Genomic DNA, 19,434 nt, shown 5'->3' on the forward strand with positions numbered 1-19,434 from the left:
GGTGTGATGGTGTGGGGGTGCTTTGCTGGTGACAATGTCTGTGATTTATTTAGAATTCAAGGCACACTTAACCAGCATGGCTAGCACAGCAATCTGCAGCGATACACCATCCCATCTGGTTTGTGCTTAGTGTTAGACTAAGTGTTGTGCTTAGACTATTATTTGTTTTCAACAGGACAATGACCCAACACACCTCCAAGCTTTGTAAGGGCTATTTGACCAAGAAGGAGAGTGATGCATCAGATAACCTGGCCTCCACAATCATGGGATGAGTTTATTTTTATTTTTTGACATTTTTGTTCCACCTTATTTCACCTATTTAACCTGGTAGGCTAGTTGAGAACAAGTTCTCATTTGCAACTGCAACCTGGCCAAGATAAAGCATAGCAATTCGACGCATACAACAACAGAGTTGCACATGGAATAAACAAACATACAGTCAATAATACAGTACAAAAAAGAATATATACAGTGAGTGCAAATGAGGTAAGATAAGGGAGTTAAGGCAATAAATTGGCCATGGTGGCAAAGTAATTACAATATAGCAATTAAACACTGGAATGGAAGATGTGCAGAAGATGAATGTGCAAGTAGAGATACTGGGGTGCAAAGGAGCAAGATAAATAAATAAATACAGTATGAGGATGAGGTAGATAGATGGGCTGTTTACAGATGGGCTATGCACAGGTGCAGTGATCTGTGAGCTGCTCTGAGAGCTGGTGCTTAAAGCTAGTGAGGGAGATATGAGTCTCCAGCTTAAGGAATTTTTGTGGCTCGTTCCAGTAATTGGCAGCAGAGAACTGGAAGGAAAGGCGGCCAAAGGAGGAATTGGCTTTGGGGGTGACCGGTGAGATATACTTGCTGGAGCACGTGCTACGAGTGGGTGCTGCTATGGTGACCAGTGAGCTGAGATAAGGCGGGGCTTTACCTAGCAGAGACTTGTAGATAACCTGTAACCAGTGGGTTTGGCGACGAGTATTAAGCGAGGGCCAACCAACGAGAGCATACAAGTCGCAGTGGTGGGTAGTGTATGGGGCTTTGGTGACAAAACTGATGGCACTGTGATTGACTGCATCCAATTTGTTGAGTAGAGTGTTGGAGGCTATATTATAGATGACATCACCGAAGTCGAGGATCGGTAGGTCGTTGTCATGAGTTGGACCCAGAGTGAAGGAAAAGCAGCCAACAAGTGCTCAGCTTATGTGGGAACTCCATCAAGACTGTTGGAAAAGCATTCCAGGTGAAGCTGGTTGAGAGAATGCCATGAGTGTGCAAAGCTGTCATCAAGCCAAAGGTTGGCAACTTTGAAGAATCTCAAATATAAAACATTTTAATTCACTTGACACTTTTTTGGTTACTACATGATTCCATATGTGTTATTTCATAGTTTTCATGTCTTCACTATTATTATACAATGTAGAAAATAGTAAAAAATAAAAAATGTACCTATGTCCCAAATTTTGACTGGTACTGTACATTCTAACATAGGCATGCAGACACACACAAATGTTTACATCTGGGCACGCGCACACACACACACACACACAACCATCCCCAACCCCCACACTACACACACCTATTCCCCTTGGTGGGTCGTGCAGAGCTAACCTGGCTGGCTGATGATATGATAATCCATGGTAATATAATATAATGATAATATCATATAATGATATGATAATCCTGGTGCCTGTGGGAGTTGAGTGAGGAGTTGAGAGCGTTGCACAGGCAGACTTGTCTTCAAGGGAGAGGAATGGCATGAGAGGGTAGTTGAGGGTAGCAATGTGTGTTTAGGGGATTCGAGAAGAATCGCATTTGGTCGGTGAGAAAGAGGTCAAAGATGTAGCTCACAGAATCCATCCAGACATGCGTGCACACTGAAAGAAGTGCATCGTACCTCCACTTGTGTCCTGCATCTCCATATGCACCAAGTCAGGGTCCACATCTACACCAGCCACAGACCTGAGACAGAGGAGGTTAGTATTAAAGTGGGCAGTTGGGGAAAACATAACCAAACTTGTCGTGCACTTAACCTCCTTTGCCCCCCCCCCCCCTTCCTATTGTCACTTTCTCTCTGTCCTCCTAGTAAAGTGAATCTGATTAGAAGTCGGCAGGGAAGTTTGTGAAATCTCCCCAGCTCTATAAAGATATAGGTGAGATATGAAAACCTACATTGCGCTCCCTATAAAGAGGCTTTATGAGCAATTAGCAAGCTGTAGAAGAGAGGGAGAGAATGAAGGGGGTAGGGAAGAGGAAAGGAGGGAGGGAGGGAGAAATAGAGTGAACAAAACTCCTTCTGGAAAAAAGTTGCATTCTATTTCACATGTTTCCTGACGTCCGTATTCTCCTCACATACTGTGTCATTCTCTGAGTTGTGTTTCCTGTCTGCTCTTGGCCTCAAGCAGCATACGAGCCACCATTTCACCACCCATAACCAATTCACATCTGTTCTATTTCATGGGATAGCCACTAGCCAGCAATGCTTTACACAAGATAAATAGTTGAAATACCTCTAAACCCAACTCTGAACGTGTCGAGAAAGTGGTACAAAGAACTAGTGTCTGGCGTCCATCTTGTTGGACGGACCACCCTGCCAGATAGAAGCTGACTAGCTCTTTAAAGTGTTCCTGATTTATAAGGACCCCAGACCACTCTTCTCTTCCGCTCTTTTAGGAGCAGAAGGCCACGCAGTGAGGATAAAGCTATTCCAGACCCAACTATTAGCTAATTCTGGCAATTCGGAAAGCACAAATGCTTTGAGAGGATTTTTCAGGGCCAAGAGTTTTTCTTGGTCAGGTCACGTGGTCAGAAAAAAAACTCCTGGTCCTAATGTGTTCTAGCGAGAGAGAAATGTTTTGCTTGTCCACATGACTTGACTAGGAACAACTCCCTAGGCATATCACTTCTGTGTCTCTGTTAGTATTTTACATCTCATTACATACTCGCTATCAGACTGTTTGGGGAGTCACTGGCCAAAGCAAAGTATATGTGGTGATATTTTATTGGTAGCCAGTGGTTAGGGATACAAATGTGGTGCTTGGATTACGTATATGGTACGTAATCTTTTGATCTCTCATTTCCTACAGCTAGTGCCAATACATACATCATAAAAAAAAGGTTTTTCTAATGCCTTTGTAATGGTATCCATATGTGAAATGCAATGCGTTGTAAAGTGTAAGGGAATTGCCTCTATACCCAGATCTGGGATCAGTTTTACATCTCAACTGATAGTGGGGGCGAAGGTCCGATTTGTGTTGGGTAATCTGATCCTAGATCAGATATTAGCCAGAACATCTGCTTGACTCAAAACAGACTTTGGAACTGACCTATCTATCCTCATACAGTAAGATGTGCTGGGGATGATTTGGTGTTAGGGATGGACAAATGTCCAGGTCTCAACACTAATGGCTTTACAACCACTGATCTGGATCCAAGGGGAACAGAGATCATTTCTGAGAGGCGAGAGCAGCAAACAGGCACGAACTGTCTCTATGACCTTCTGGGTACGAGAGAGCGAGAGAGCGAGAGAGCGAGAGAGCGAGAGAGAGAGAGAGAGAGAATGCAGAAGGAGTGAGGAGATAAACCTCAAATTGAAAAACTCTCTAACCCGTGAGTTGATCACAGCTACATTTTGTGAGTGAGGGTGTGACAATGTAAAGGCCAGAGTTACAGTACTGTAAAGCAAGTGGGAGACATACTGTAACAGGAATAGAAAATCACTGACCAATATATCCTGTCCTTGGTCACTCGTTCCTGCATTAGAGTCCACTTCCGGCCCAAATCCGTGGACACATAGAGCTTTGAATAGAAAACAATCAAACAATGACACCAAGGTTCTTTACGACAAACTTGTAGCTAATGTCATAAATTGATATGACAAAAAAAATCGTAAATGCCCGACAAAACAGGAGTTGTATGGATAAAGAGGTGAAATGGATGATTGTCATAGCTTTTCATCTCAGTATTGGTGATTTTATGGTGTCAGAACATCCCTCAGTGTGTAGTAAATTGTGCTGAAGAACATCCCTCAGTGTGTAGTAAATTGTGCTGAAGAACATCCCTCAGTGTGTAGTAAATTGTGCTGAAGAACATCCCTCAGTGTGTAGTAAATTGTGCTGAAGAACATCCCTCAGTGTGTAGTAAATTGTGCTGAAGAACATCCCTCAGTGTGTAGTAAATTGTGCTGAAGAACATCCCTCAGTGTGTAGTAAATTGTGCTGAAGAACATCCCTCAGTGTGTAGTAAATTGTGCTGAAGAACATCCCTCAGTGTGTAGTAAATTGTGCTGAAGAACATCCCTCAGTGTGTAGTAAATTGTGCTGAAGAACATCCGGTCCAGTAAGTCAAGCAAGAGAATTCCATGGTTCACCTACCTCAGGCTAACCTCTATTAATCTTAGTTGGTTATTCCATGTGTGTGTGTGTCAGTATGTGAGTTTGGTTGTGTGTGCATGTGTACCATTGATCGGCTTAATAATAAATATGTATTGATTTTCTCACCAGGTATCCCAGCAGACATAAACAGCACAAAAAAGGTTTCACCAGCAAGCCTGCACACATTCCCTTACTGCCACACACACACACACACACACACACACACAAATGGCTGGAGCGGAAAAGATGTAATAGCATCAAATACATCAGACACATGGTTTGATACCATCCCATTGCCTCCGTTCCAGCCAATATTATGAGCCATTCTCCCCACAGCAGCCTCCGCTGACACGCACATAGGGTATTGCAGGTGCATACACACTTTAGCAGAAGACAACAAACCTTTGCAAACACTGAATCTCTCACTGAAATCCAGAAAGCCCAATTGAATCGATAGGATCAAACGTAATAAAACCGGACTGGCTGAACCAAGAAAAATCAAACCTGACCACAGCAACATCTCCAAAGGATAACCAATCGCAAGGGGCATTATCTCACCAATCATCTCTCCCATACAAATACATGAATTCTAACAGGCGTTTGGAGGAGAGGGGGGCCACCGTAGGCATCCCATCTCTTTCTTCCGCTAAATGATTTTTCTGTCCTGTTAAATGCCTTTTTTTTTACTCTCCATCTGTAGCCTGGCCATATGGAACAGATTAAAACCTCATTTAATTTCTTGTTTAATTAACTCTAAATGATTCAAGTGGAGGTCCCTCCATTTTCTGTTGCTACTGTGACTGTGAGTTATCTGAGGAGAGATCGGAGACGATGCCAAATGTGACGCAGAACTGTCCCTCGACACTGACCTATGGTCAGTTTTGTGTTAAAAACGGTTGGGATCTGGGGAAGGTAAGCTGATCCTACAGAGATCTGTGACTAAGGGCATTTTTTTTTTCACTGTTCAATTCAACACACTCCGTATTCCCCACACTGTCGGCTAAATCATTACAACCACGCTGAATAAAACAACACAAAGTCGATTTTTTTGTCATATTTCACACATATATACAGCATGGGTGAACTTTTTTTTCGCATATCCCAACTCCCCCTGAGACACCCTTGGAGACTAAGGTCACGGCAAGCCATTAACAACAGTGACCCTGTTCAAGGGGACATTGGCAGATTTTTCGACTTTGTCGGCTCGGGGATTCGAACGAGCATCCTTTCAGTTACTGGCCCAATGCTCTTTCCGCTAGGCTACCCACGCCACACAACACGACACACTACATTTGCTAGGGCAAGGCTATCCTTTCAGTTACGGGCCCAATGCTCTTTCCGCTAGGCTACCCACGCCACACAACACGACACACTACATTTGCTAGGGCAAGGCTATCCTAGCTGTGCATTAAGTAGCACTGTAAAGGGAAAGTATATCTGTCCAAAACAAGTTCGCTGCTCAAAGTATTTTAGCATATTTACAACATATATTTCTGTTAATTGTGAACTGATAGAAATGCTATGAACATGAAATAGATATCCCCACAAAAGCACAATTATCTCTAATTTTGACATTGACCCACCTTTCCCTCCTTGCAGTAAGCCAGCACCTTGTCCTCCTCCTTGGGGTGGAAGAGGAGGGTCTCCGCGGTGAAGGAGAGGGGCTGTCGCTGGAACGAGGAGCCCTCGTCTGTACTAATGAACAGCATCTGGTCACGCTCGTTAATGGACGAGCTCACTAGGATCACCTGACAGAGAGAGGTCAGAGGTCAGAGGTTAGAAGGGAGATAAGGATAAGGTCTGTACTGTATAGGGTAATGTTAATGTGGTAATGTTTGATTTGGGTTTCTGGGGTTGAAATGTGGTACGTGTGGTAGGGGTGGAGAGAAGCATGCACCCACGCACGCCATATTTCCAACCAGGGCCACTCTCAAGGCTTACTCCGTGGCGACACCATATTGATGATCTAATATTCCCTTTCATAGCTCATAACAGGGACACGTTAAACGGGGGAACTCCGAGCTTACCATCTCACCAATCATCATTAAGTGTTGGACACACAGAGGTAAACCACCTAAAGGGCTGAGCAACACAAAACGTATTATCCAATCAGATCGCTCAATATTCTGTCATCTGCAATAATCAGACATAAGGGAACAGTCGGAGCAAGATGGGAAAAATGTTCATCTACATTTTGCATACACACTGAATTTGGGTCAATTGATTGCACAAGCTAGCCTACTTCCTCTCTCTTCCTCTCACTATTGCTAGGCCCCCCCATGCCTGCAATTGAGCAGTACTTAGTGCCTCCCGAGTGGTGCAGCAGTCTAAGGCTTGAGGCATCACTACAGACCCGGGTTTGATCCCAGGCTGTGTCACAATTGGCCCAGCGTCGCCCGAGTTAGGGGAAGGTTTGGCCGGGTGGGCTTTACTTGGCTCATCGCACTCCTGTGGTGGGCCGGGCGCCTGTAGGCTGAGCGGTCGTCGGTTGAGCGGTGTTTCCTCCAACACATTGGTGCAGCTGGCTTCTGGGTGTTAAGAAACACGGTTTTGGCGGGTCATGTTTCAGATGACGCACGACTCAACTTTCGCCTTTCCCGAGCCCGTTGGGGAGTTGCAGCGATGAGACAAGATTGCTATTGGATATCATCACATTTCGTGAGAAAAAGGGGGTAAAATAACCCCAAAAATTATAATGACATTCCTCAGGGCGCTCCGCTCTGCATCGCACTGGCTCCCCAATCCGGGCTGTGTGTTTGTGTGCTGTGTGGGGGTGCGCATGCACGCGTGTCAGGGTTGAGCGAGCCGGGTCTAAGCAGCCTTCTATGGATCGCCACGGTCAATTAACAACTCCTAGCCTGGCTGTTTGTAATGCCTGCAGACAGCTGCCACACTGCCCCCGGAGAGAAGGGACACTTCTCTTTCGTTCACAGAGATGGAAGGAACTGAGGAAGGACAGAGAGATGGAGGGATAGACAGCAGAAAAAATGAAGTGGAGCAGAAGTATCTAGGAATCTCAAAGGCCAAGAGACATACTTTGTTGTGTGTGTGTGTTCCCTGGGGGACGCATCCATCAAAATGTCCGCCTATTCCAATACCTCTTGTTTAAACAGAACTCACCCAGCTTGACCTGATGACCACTATGAGAGGACCGTTTTGACGTCACACACCTTAACCAAAGCCGGGTTCTGACCCTCTCTGACCTCCCCTTTATAACAACAGCTTACGGATTTATTTTTTATTTTTTACATTTGAGATAAGCAACAAAGCTTCATAAAAGTAGCAAAAAGTAGAAACTGAACAACAACAACATCCGCAGTTTGGATCAGATAAACAACCTTGTGACCGAATAACCTTACAGACTGCCTGAAATAGTTTTGACCCAAGCTACTATTATTGGATTAGGAAGTGGCATCAAGGAACAGTATAGGCTACCCCTGGCTGCTTTCTATCCCATCCGTAACCTTCTGGTGTTGCAGTAACGCTGACACACTATGAATGGTACTGTTGTCAAGCCGACAGGACACCCCGACCTCTTGAAAAGCAACCAAACAAGGCAAAGCGAAGTCAAACCTCAAACTTGGTCCTTCTCCCTGACTTCCCTCACGACGACGTCAACAACGACGAAGCCATAAACTTTGAGAAGTGCGCACTAGGACAGAGAAACTACAATAGTGCTCCTGTACGGAGAGTCCAGACTCTCAGAATCAGATGCTTTTCACCACAGCTGTTGCTCAAATCGGTTTCTTCCAATTCATAACTCAACGTTCCCTCAGTACAGAGCTCCCATTGTGCGCCACAGATAAAAGCGCTCCCAAAACTTCCTGTGTCCACACTTGAGACGGCATAGTGGGTGTGTGACACATTGGCGGAGTTATGGTAATAGGAATATCATAGAAATGGCAGTACTGTTGGTAAACAACAACATTGAAAGTCACTTCCTCCCGGATCAATGTGTATTAGGTCATATGATCACTTCTAAAAACGCATCTGCTCAGGTATATACGCGTACGTGTTATCTATCTATAAAGATTCATGTTGTGTGTAAGGGGATGGGAAATGGTTTGATAGACGGTTGTGGGACAGATCTCAGTGGCTTGAGGACATACCACTGCCATTTGGAGGGATTAAGACATGCTAATGCCATGGGTATACTTTACTGGGTAAACAAAAGTCCCCCACACAGTGGCACCATGGTAAGGGACCATGGCGCGCACACACACACACACACACACACACCTGTATCACAGATGTAATTCATCACACAAGAACAGTCTGACTCTTTGTCTGTCTCCTAGAACCCAGTAACGAATTGAAGACTCGTCAAAGGAACCTTACACTTACTGTCCCTGCTCGACCAACTGCACAGTAACACACACACGAACACACACACACACACACACACACACACACACACACACACACACACACACACACACACACACACACCCACCCTTTGGAGTCACGTGAGTGCAGGTTTTTTGTCGAATCTGTAAACGTCTCCCATCCGCCTGAGCCGAGGAAAAACACAGAATCCTTCGGTTAGTGATTCTCTGTTGCCATTCTATAAACGTAGCTCCAGCCCAATTGCTTTCCACCCAATTACATATGCAAATTGGCAGTGTTGATTTTCAGTGAGAGCAGGGCCTGTGCAATAGGTGAGTGGTGAGCCGTGTTATGCTGTGAATAAACTAGAGAATAGTTGCTGTTGTAAGGATCGCCTGGGCGAACAGGAGTATATTGACATGACATTATTAATATCTCCCCAGGACTAGCTATGAGAAAGTACACAGCGCTATGAGAAAGTACACGACACCATGAGAAAGTACACGGTGCTATGAGAAAGCACACCACACTATGAGAAAGTACACGGTGCTATGAGAAAGCACACCACACTATGAGAAAGTACACGGCACTATGAGAAAGTACACGGCACTATGAGAAAGTACACGGCACTATGAGAAAGTACACAGCACTATGCGAAAGTACACGGCACTATTCGAAAGTACACGGCACTATGCGAAAGTACACGGCACTATGAGAAAGTACACTGCACTATGCGAAAGTACACAGCACTATTTGAAAGTACACGGCACTATGCGAAAGTACACGGCACTATGAGAAAGTACACGGCATTATGCGAGAGTACGCGACCTTATGAGAAAGTACATTCAGCGAAAGTACACAAAACGAATGAATACAGTTGAGACCCACTTTCTGCCCTCCCCCAACACACAGATAAAGGTAAGTCTCCAGGAGACACTGTATATCCAGACCCATAAACACTCAAATCATGTCGTGCACACACACGCAGCTATGTCCGCGCGTCACGCACACGTCAGACCCCGCCCAAGCGCACACACCGCACACCACTCAAAAGTGTGCTGTCCAGGGAGCAGGCTAGGTGATAAACGATACACGTTACACCAGGTAAAGGTGTGAGAGCCCCAATACAGAGTAGTACTAGAGGTGTTAGAGGTGTCAGGAAGCGAGAGAGAAAAGGGTCCTGAGAGCATCTACTACCCACAGCTACATTCCTAATGCATTAACCATGGCTCCGTACATTATGGATATTAGTTTCCAAAGAGGCAGGTGCATTTGTACTACACCGGTGGCGACTGGCAGGACACGGCTCGGCGGCTCTGGGGCTCCATCTTGGCTCTGCTCCATGGCTACTGAAGAACTAATCTTTACCATTGTCATTACAAGAAAGAGAGAGAGAGAGAGAGAGAGAGAGAGAGAGAGAGAGAGAGAGAGAGTTTCCGGATGGGACTCTGTCTTGCCAAGTAGAGGGAGGAGGAGGAGTGGTGAGTGGGGCCCACTCTATGGTAACGGCTTGTGCCCTAGATTCCGCTTCAATGCCTGCTGGTGCCAAGAACAGTGCTTATCGTGCCCAACATCAGATTGACAACGATGTGCACTTTAACTCCCACTCTCTCATATGTCTCCTCAAACTCCCTACCATTCTGTCTGTTACTGTCTCCTCCTCCAACTCCCTCTTTCCATTTCTGTCTGACTTCCTCTCTCACTCTCCTCTAACTCTCTCTCTCATGCTCAGCCTCTCCCTCTCTCTTTGACATATCTCTCTAACTATCCTGTGGCTATTTGAGGTTCTGTCAGTCTCCGATTTTCTCTGTCCTTCTGATCCTATCTCCATACCCAGCGCTATCTGTCTCTGAGATTCCTCGCTCTGCCTCTCTCTCATTCCACAACCCATCCCCCCTTTCTCTCTCTCTTTCCCCCTCTCCCATTAGTAGATGAAGGAGTTGTTCAAACAATCTCTGGCACGTCCCTCTCCTTTTTCTGTTGCCTTCACGTTGTGCATGATGCAGAGAGAAAGAGAGAGAGAGAGAGAGGGAGAGAAAAGAGAAAGAGAGAGGAGAGAGAGAGAGCGAGAGGGGGAGCGGGAGAGAGAGCAGGACCACTGAGGAATTATTTCAGATGTAATCGCAGTGAGTTAAGTGTGTTCATCTGTGCGGATCCCTCGCTGCAGAGCTAGTGCATGCGGGAGTTTGTGTGTGTTTGCGTGTGCATGTGTCTCTGTGTGTTTACGTGTGTGTGTCCATACTGTATGCATAGATCCACCTGACTAATGTCCTCATAAACCCCTAAATGATGGCTCTTTAGCAGGTTATCTCAACCATAACACACTTAAAACACAGACAGAGAGGATAAACTGACTTAGAATAGGCATTGCTGCAATAAGAATGCCAAATGGATTTAAGATATCGATGACTGCCGAATGGCGATTAGTTACCATCTCTACGACAGAGAACAAGAGTGCACTGGATCATCCACACAGTGTGAAGGAGAGGACAGAAAGCAAGTGAGGAGGGTGGGGTTGAGAGAGCAGAGCAGGACTTGGTCCACTCTCCTGCCCTCCAGCCACAGAACCTGACACTCACACAGGCAATTTGTCCGGGTCAAGCCAAAGAGCGCAATCAGCGCCATCATAACCTATCCCTGTCACAAACACTTACACTGAAGTCAGCTAGCAGGACAGGGGTGGAGGAACTACTGAGAGAGAAAGAGAGAGAAGGAGGGAGGGAGGGAGGGATAGAGAGAGAAAGAGAGTGAAAGAGAGAGAGAGAGAGAGAGAGAGAGAACCCACATTCTGACCTTGCAGGAGGATAAATCAAATGCCTTCCTGGCCAAAAAAAGAGAGAGGGAGAGAGATGAGAAGGAGTGGGGAGATGAACAGGAACTGAGGTAAGCCCAGCCGGTGACCTTGAAAAAAGGGAAACAGAATACCTGCATAGCTAAACAGGGAAGGAGAGATATAGATGAGAGAGAGGGAGGGAAACAAGACATATTTTACACCGCCTATAGAAGGTCTACACTTCTCTTGGATTTCTTCTCATTTTATAGTGTTACAAAGTGGGATTGATCTACACAAAATACTACTATAATGTCAAAGTGGAAGATCATTTTGGGGGGGATTAATGAAAAAGAAAACACTAATATAGCTTGATTGTATAAGTATTCACCCTCCCTCAAATCATGTTATAAACACCTGAGCAGCGATTACAGATGTGAGTCTTCTTGGGTCTCAAATGAGCTTTGCACGCCTGTATTGTCCAATATTTGCCCATTATTTCTTTCAAAAAAATTCTTCAAGCTCTGTCAAATTGTTGGGGATCATGGCTAGACAGCCATGTTTAAAGCAGATTTAAGTCGAAACGTTAACTTTGCCACTCAGGAACATTCACTGTCATCTTGGTAAGCAGCTCCAGTGTAGATTTGGCTTTGCGTTCTAGGTTATTGTCCTGCAGAATGAAGCAGGTTTTCCTCTAGGGTTTTGCCTGTGCTTAGCTCCATCTCGTTTCTTTTAATCCTGAAAAAAAAGTATTTTGGTCGATGTCACGGTGGTGGATGCATACCGTGATGCAGACACCACCATGCTTGAAAACAAGAAGGCAGTTACTCAGGGAGGTGTTGGATTTGCCCCAAACATAAGGCTTTGCATTTCGGGCCAAAAAGTGTAATCCTTTGCCATGTTTTTTTTTATGCTGTTTTATTTTAATGCCTTGTTGCGTACATATGCACTTTTTAGAATATTTGTATTCTGCATTTGTGTATTCTTCTTTCCACTCTGTCATTTAGGTCATTATTGTGGAGTCACTACAATGTCGTTGATCCCATCCTCAGTTTTCTCCCATCACAGCCATTGAACTGCGCAGCCGTTCTAAAATCACCAATGGCCTCATGGTGACATCTCTGAGCAGTTTCCTTCCTGTCCTGCAGCTCATTTCAGATGGACGACTGCATCTCTGATGTGTCTGGGTGATTGAATACGTCATCCACAGCATCATTATTCACTTGATCGTGCTTAAAGATGTATTCAATGTCTGATGTGTTGTTGTTACCCATCTACCAATCGCTGCTTTTCTTTATGAGGCTCCCTGGTCTTCGCAGTTGAATTTGTGCTTGAAATTCAGTATTGACTGAGTGACCTGAGTGGCCTAAACAAAGTTGGTGAACACTTATGCAATTACTTTATTTTAGTTTTTTTTATACATTTCTATTAATAATAATAAATAAATAAAACTTCAATTCACTTTGACATTATGGAGTATTTTGTGTAGATCAATAAAGAAGAAAAAACATGATTAAATCTATTTCAATCCCACTTTGTAACGCTACGAAATGTGAAAAAAGTTCAATGGGTGTCGACTTTCTATAGAGAGAAATAGCAGCAGGAGGGAGACAGACAGATATAGATAGTTAGAGAGAGAGAGAGAGTGGGGGAGATACAGAGAGAGAGTTGCTTTAGTGTGTGTGCCTCTGTACGTGTGTCCATATTTTAGTGTGTGTGTGTGTGTGTGTGTGTGTGTGTGCGCGCGCGGCTAAAGTTCCAGACGGCTCCATGAACACAGGGGTCAGTCAGTAAGTGCCAGGTGGGTCGCTGGCAGCATTTATGACATGGGTCACCCTGTGTGTCACACCACCCTCCCCCAATGCCTTCCCCCAGACTCGATAAAACCAGACTTTCTCCAGGCAATTTGTATCCGGGTTGCCAATGAACCCTTAGACAAAGCGGGAGGTCTGGTAAACTTGACCATCTATTTGACTGCCTGCCTTTACGAATACGTATTTATTTGCAGGAAGGGCATTCAATACTAAGGCGCACACACAAAAGCAAATATTCCCCGCTGAGACCAAATTAGGGTGTGTGAGAACGCAGCAGAGAGGCAGCAAAATGATTTATCCATATTTACATTGCATTTTCATTCTCCTTACTCCTAAATAGGCTAAATCAAGGAGGGAGATTGTGAATTCCTCACACACACGAGGCTACGGCTTGTAAACCGCAATTGATGTCGCAGGGGCCATGTTTTATGGGTAAACAATCGTTCCCTCACAGGGCGCAGTAAAACAAGCCAGAAACAGGTGTATAAGTGTTTTTATTGGCATATAATATTACCTTGCACAGTCTTGATTGTTTATATACACATTCCTGTGTGTTTTTGGGGGCATTTTCAAACTTGGGTCTAATTGTATTATGATGAATGACTACAAGACTACAAGTTGTTCAGAACAACCATTTCTAAACCGTCATAGCCATTCATTAACAAATATATGGTAAGTGTCACTAATAGCATTCAATCAAAGCACGTTGCAAAAACGAAACCTTTGTTTCCTTGCCTATTTCCTGTATTGTATGTATTGTATTCATGATTGTGAACTCATATTTTTTGGGGTCAAACGTATTTCAATTGCATTGTAGTATCGCGAAAGTAAACAATAAAAACTATGACTGCAAAACGAAAACCAAAGCATGTTGTCTGGCCCAATTCTCTATTGTCGTGAGCCTGTGGAATAGCTGGTACAAAATGAAGGGCTAATTGTTCTCAACTATCCCCGTTAGAAAAGTTGAAAGTACACATTGCATTTGCCAGCCATAACATGTACAAAAAGGTTCAAATGGCCTAATCACCTGAAGGTTAGCGAATGGACCTGAAATGTGGTTTTACGAATGAGCAGATATCTCATATGAGTACTTGGGAGTATGGCTAGACGGTCCACTGTGCTTCTCTCAGCACATGTCAAAGCTGCAGGCTAAGGTTAAATCTAGACTTTGGTATCCTCTATCGTAATCACTCCTCTTTCAGCTCAGCTGCCAAACTGACCATCCTATCCATGTTAGATTAAGGAGCCATAATTTATAGATCGGCAGGTACGGGTGCTCTCGAGCGGCTAGATGTTTTTAACCATTCGGCCATCAGATTTGCCACTAGTGCTCCTTATAGGACACATCACTGCACTCTATACTCCTCTGTAAACTGGTCATCTCTGTATACCTGTCGCAAGACCCACTGGTTGATGCTCATTTATAGGACTCACTTCCCCTATGAGATACCTACTGCAGCCGTCATCCATACAACACCTGTTCTGTCAGTCACATGCTGATTTCATGTGGTGTTGCTACCATGCTGTGTTGTCATGTGTTGCTGCCATGCTATTGTGTTGGCTTCATGTAGTGTTGTGCTGTCTCTCTTGTCGTGATGTGTGTTTTGTCCTATATATATATATATATATATATATATATAGATATATATATATATATTTTTTTTTAAATCCCAGGCCTGTCCCCGCAGGAGGCCTTTTGCCTTTTGGTAGGCGGTCATTGAAAATAAGAATTTGTTCTTAACCGACCTGCCTAGTTTAAATAAAGGCTAAATAACAATGAAAAAACAATCAGTAATTGCAGATAAGAGATGTAACACTCAGGCTGGGAAAAAAACACATTAGCTCAATCATTTCACAGCCGGGTTTTTAGGCGTTCAGTTCAAGATAATTGCTATTAAGTGGAAAAAGTGACAGATACAAATATTAAGTTGACGCCAAGCTAATTCTCAGAATACAGGGGAAAATACTGTCCAAAAACCCCCTGATAAAATCAACTGTTTCTCTGCCTCTGAACATACCGAGCTGTTAGTCACTCAAGCAGTGTTTTGATTTGCCTCTCTGCTTCTGGGCGGTAGCCTAGCTAGCCCATGTGACTGGTGTCTCCTTCCTAGTGCCCAAGGGTACAGGAGACAGTGGAGAAAGTGGAGCAAACACACTCTGGTGCTTTGATTGATCTAGTTGAGGGCGAAATTATTATATGATTGACCTCTCTTCTCTGATCTTCACATCAAATCAAAGTTTATCTTGTCACGTGCACCGAATACCACAGGTGTAGATCTTACAGTGAAATGCTTACTTACAAGTCCTAACCAACAGTGCAATGTTTAAGTAAAAAAAAATAGGTATTAGATAAGTAAAAAAAATAGATAAGATAAGTTTTAAAAAAAAGCTAAATAAATAAAACAGTAAAATGACAGTGAGAATAACAGTAGTGAGGCTTTATACAGGTGATACCGGTACAGAGTCAATGTGCGGGGGCACCGGTTAGTCGAGCTAGTTGAGGTAATATGTACGTGAACGTGTAGTTAAAGTGACTATACATAGATGATAAACAGAGAGGAGCAGCAGCAGCGTAAAAGAGGGGTTGGCGGTGGCGGGGTGGCGGGACACAACGCAAATAGTCCGGGCAGCCATCTTGCTAACTCTAAAACTCATGATGACTCATGTCTCCTTCAGATAATGAGTGAAAGTGAAAAATAAAAATAAAAAGACAGACAGAGAGAGAGAGAGGAGAAAAAGTGAAACAGAGAAAGAGAGCAAGGGCAAAAAAGAAAAAAACAGAAATAGAGAAAGAGAGAGAGTGAAATAAAGAAAAAAACGTAGAAATAGAGAAAGAGAGAGAGTAAAATAAAGAAAAAAACATAGAAATAGAGAAAGAGAGAGAGTAAAATAAAGAAAAAAACGTAGAAATAGAGAAAGTGGGTGGATGAAATAGCGATAAGTGTGACAAACAGACAGAAAGAATGAGTGAAATAGATAAAGGGGGGGATCAAATGTATGAAATAGATCGACAGAATGGGAGAAAGAGTGAGAGTAATTAAGAGATAGTCAAATCGAGAGAAAGTGATTGTCATGCATGACAGGGGGAGTTAATCGATGGTGGGGGCAGACGGAGAGGAAATTAGAGTGTTTGGTGGGAGGAGATGCCGCTGAGGAGACAGTGATTGTTTCTAGCCCAGGCTCAAGGCCTAATAAATGAGAGATGAAAACTGTTGCTGGATCAATGAACCAGTGGCACACAGAGTTGCATAGTCAGACCGACAATTTACTGTGCTTTTCAACTTTAATGGAAAAAAATTCAATTAAGGAGACTTTCTTATTTTGTCTTCCACTAAGAGCATAGTGAAAGAGAGAGACGGAGTGTAACATTTTAAATGGCCTCAGTGGTTTGGTTTTCTGACTAGTAAAAGCTCTGATGTATTTAAGAAAAAAAATCTCCCATTCATCCCTCTCAAATATTCCACAGTAAGTTTAATCATTCCAATTCACCTCATACTCTGTGCTCTCTTAAAAGTCGGACTGTGAGAGTTTGGGATGGAATTTGAATGAGAGTGATTGAACGGCAAAAGTGAATATAACTGAAAATAGGACTGAAAAAGTGGAATAAAAAATAATTAATTGGGAGTGGACAGAAAAAAAACAGGGATGAATGGTGTGCAGATTCTTGAGGAAGAAACTCTTCCAAGGACCCACCATGAAATCCAACGTATTTCCTTCAGTGCAGTCCACAGAGGGTGGAGTCCAGGGAGCACTGCAAGCCAATGCATCTGAGCTCTACACGATAACCATCTGAAATGGTCAAATGAGATGCTTTAATTGTGTTAATTCATCTGTGTTAAACAGTTAGTTAACTGTTTAATTACTGTTACCGTTTGTTTTAAAGGACTATTGGAATACTGACCCTTTGCGGGCTACAATAGATCCTAATAAACAGTAAACTGGTTTGGTTAGCTGTGTATGCCCTGAAGTACACCAAATCAACCTAGCGTGTCACCAAATCAAAGTAATCAATTACATCCCACATTCACTATCTAGTCACTATCTAGTCTGTAATGAACATTTTCTAGTCACTCTGATACCTCTAGTCGACATTAGCGCGAATTAAAGTCACGCTGCTCCTCTTTGCTCTCTCCTCGCCTGCCAATCAAACTGATAACTCAGGGACCCCCGGTGTAGATAATTACGGGGGAACAGGAAGGATCTTAAAACCGAGAGATTATTTCCAGCCATATGGAGAGTTGCGACTTTATCTGCACCGGTGGAAAAATTAGTGGCACTTTAAAAACCACTGAATTATACAACTGGAATAATTAGGGGGATATCCGGGCGTTGGTGGAGAGAGAGGATATTTAATTTCCGCTGTGAGCAGTTAATTAACGGGGTAGGTCTTTTGTGCCGTGTGTGTGTTTGTGTGTGTGTGTGTGTGTGAGTGTGAGTGTGAGTGTGTGTGTTTGTGTGTGTGTTTGTGTGTGTGAGTGTGTGTGTGAGTGTGTGTGTGAGTGTGTGTGTGCGTGCGTGACGAGGGTTAGTGGAGGGGATAGAGAGAGGAGGTCTCCACGAATTGGACCATTGTGAGAAGGGCGGAAAGTCCCTAGGGAAATGAGCTAAAACTGGCCAAGCATTTCTACCTGTGACTTTAATAATAGCATACTTTCACAGTACTGTACAACGTGAAAATCTCTGACTGGTGAGAATGTTCACGAGATATAGAGAGCGTGGCCTCCATAGTCAAAAACATCATAGTCATCATAGTATTTTACGAAATCTCAACGTCTTAAATGATCAGAGATACAGTGGTCCGCATGGTCCTCTGCAGCTCAGTTGGTCAAAAAAAGACGTTTTTTTTAACCAGTTAAGAACAAATTCTTATTTACAATGACGGCCTACCCCGGTCAAACCCGGACGACGCTGGGCCAATTGTGCGCCGCCCTGTGGGACTCGCAATCATGTGATTCGGTCTGGATTCAAACCAGGGACTGTAGTGTCACCTCCTGCACTGGGATGCAGTGCCTTTGGCCATTTTGAACCTAACTGTATATATTACCATAATAATCTCTGATACCCAAGCATATCCGGCCCTGCTTTCACCGACCTAAGTACTTAATGGACATGCAGTCAAGGAATTATAGTAAAACTAAAAGACCTGGGTACATGCCAAGATAAAATAGTAGTGGATATAGTAGTGGATAACGGTCGGAATTCTATAATTTAGCGTGTGTGTGTACTGTGTGTGTGTACTGTGTGTGCTTGTTTGTTTGTGTACATTATGGGTCTGATGGGAAAGTCAGTCTGAGAGCCTAATATGACTCCTCATGTTCTCCCAGAAGGAGACTTAGCCCATCAGTGCAATGGGATCGGTGGAGGTAACACAAACACACACACACACACACACACACACACACACACACACACACACACACAATAATAAGCATCTCCATTCTACAGCCGTAGTGTTCGACTAGGCCATTCTCTTACCCAACATGGGGTTTTCTAGTCTGTGGAATCAGACTGCAGACAAAAGATCTCCAACCAGCTAGTACACAGCTGCTGCTCCAACATGAGGACATGCACACAAAGAGAAGAAAGGGAATCAATGAAGTGGCATTGAGTGGTGAGTGTGTTTGCCTGTTTGCCTTGGATAGGCTTTGGCCAGACTGGGACATCCAGCAAGGGAGAGGATATTAAAAAACAGAGAGAGAGAGAGAGAGCGAGAGGTATTGAACTGTTCACTGTGCCTCCTTGACAACAACATTCTCGGAACAGAGGTTCCACATTAAAAAGAGGCCTTGTCCAATTTCGTCACTTCATCATGGTTGCAACTTGTATTTTCTCTCTTTTATTTTATGCCTTGGCACTTTGCCTCGTCACTTTATCCCTGCTTCACTTTGAAATTGAATCTCATCAAAGAAAATTTAAACTTTTTAAAAGCTCTGATGAAGGCCAAAAGGCCCGACACGTAGGCTTTAAAGAGCGACTGCCCATAAAAAAAAAAACTAATCCCATTGAAAACAGCCTATGTGGCTGTTTAAATAGGACCATTTTGGTCATAAAGTTTGGAACCTCAGTGTGTCACAACAAGTAAATGAATGTTGGGTTTGGATTACAATTATGTAAACAAGTCATGCCCCCTTTTGCCAAGCTCCTTGTGGAAATT

General features: G+C 43.8%; 1 protein-coding gene across 6 annotated transcripts in view; it reads right to left on the reverse strand.

The window, feature by feature from the left end:
* Positions 1 to 19,434, reverse strand: part of LOC110531879 (VPS10 domain-containing receptor SorCS2) — a 325,985-nt gene that overhangs the window by 57,849 nt on the left and 248,702 nt on the right. For all 6 annotated transcript variants that reach the window (XM_036987785.1, XM_036987783.1, XM_036987784.1 and 3 more), the window contains exons 4-6: positions 5,954 to 6,118; positions 3,722 to 3,795; positions 1,895 to 1,959 (exon numbers count right to left, since the gene is read on the reverse strand). In XM_036987785.1, the coding sequence (XP_036843680.1) occupies positions 1,895 to 1,959; positions 3,722 to 3,795; positions 5,954 to 6,118 (304 nt within the window). The remainder of the gene's footprint in view (positions 1 to 1,894; positions 1,960 to 3,721; positions 3,796 to 5,953; positions 6,119 to 19,434) is intronic.

This window comes from Oncorhynchus mykiss, chromosome 9 (genome assembly GCF_013265735.2).
Source record: "Oncorhynchus mykiss isolate Arlee chromosome 9, USDA_OmykA_1.1, whole genome shotgun sequence".
In the NCBI taxonomy this organism is placed as follows: Eukaryota; Metazoa; Chordata; class Actinopteri; order Salmoniformes; family Salmonidae; genus Oncorhynchus; species Oncorhynchus mykiss.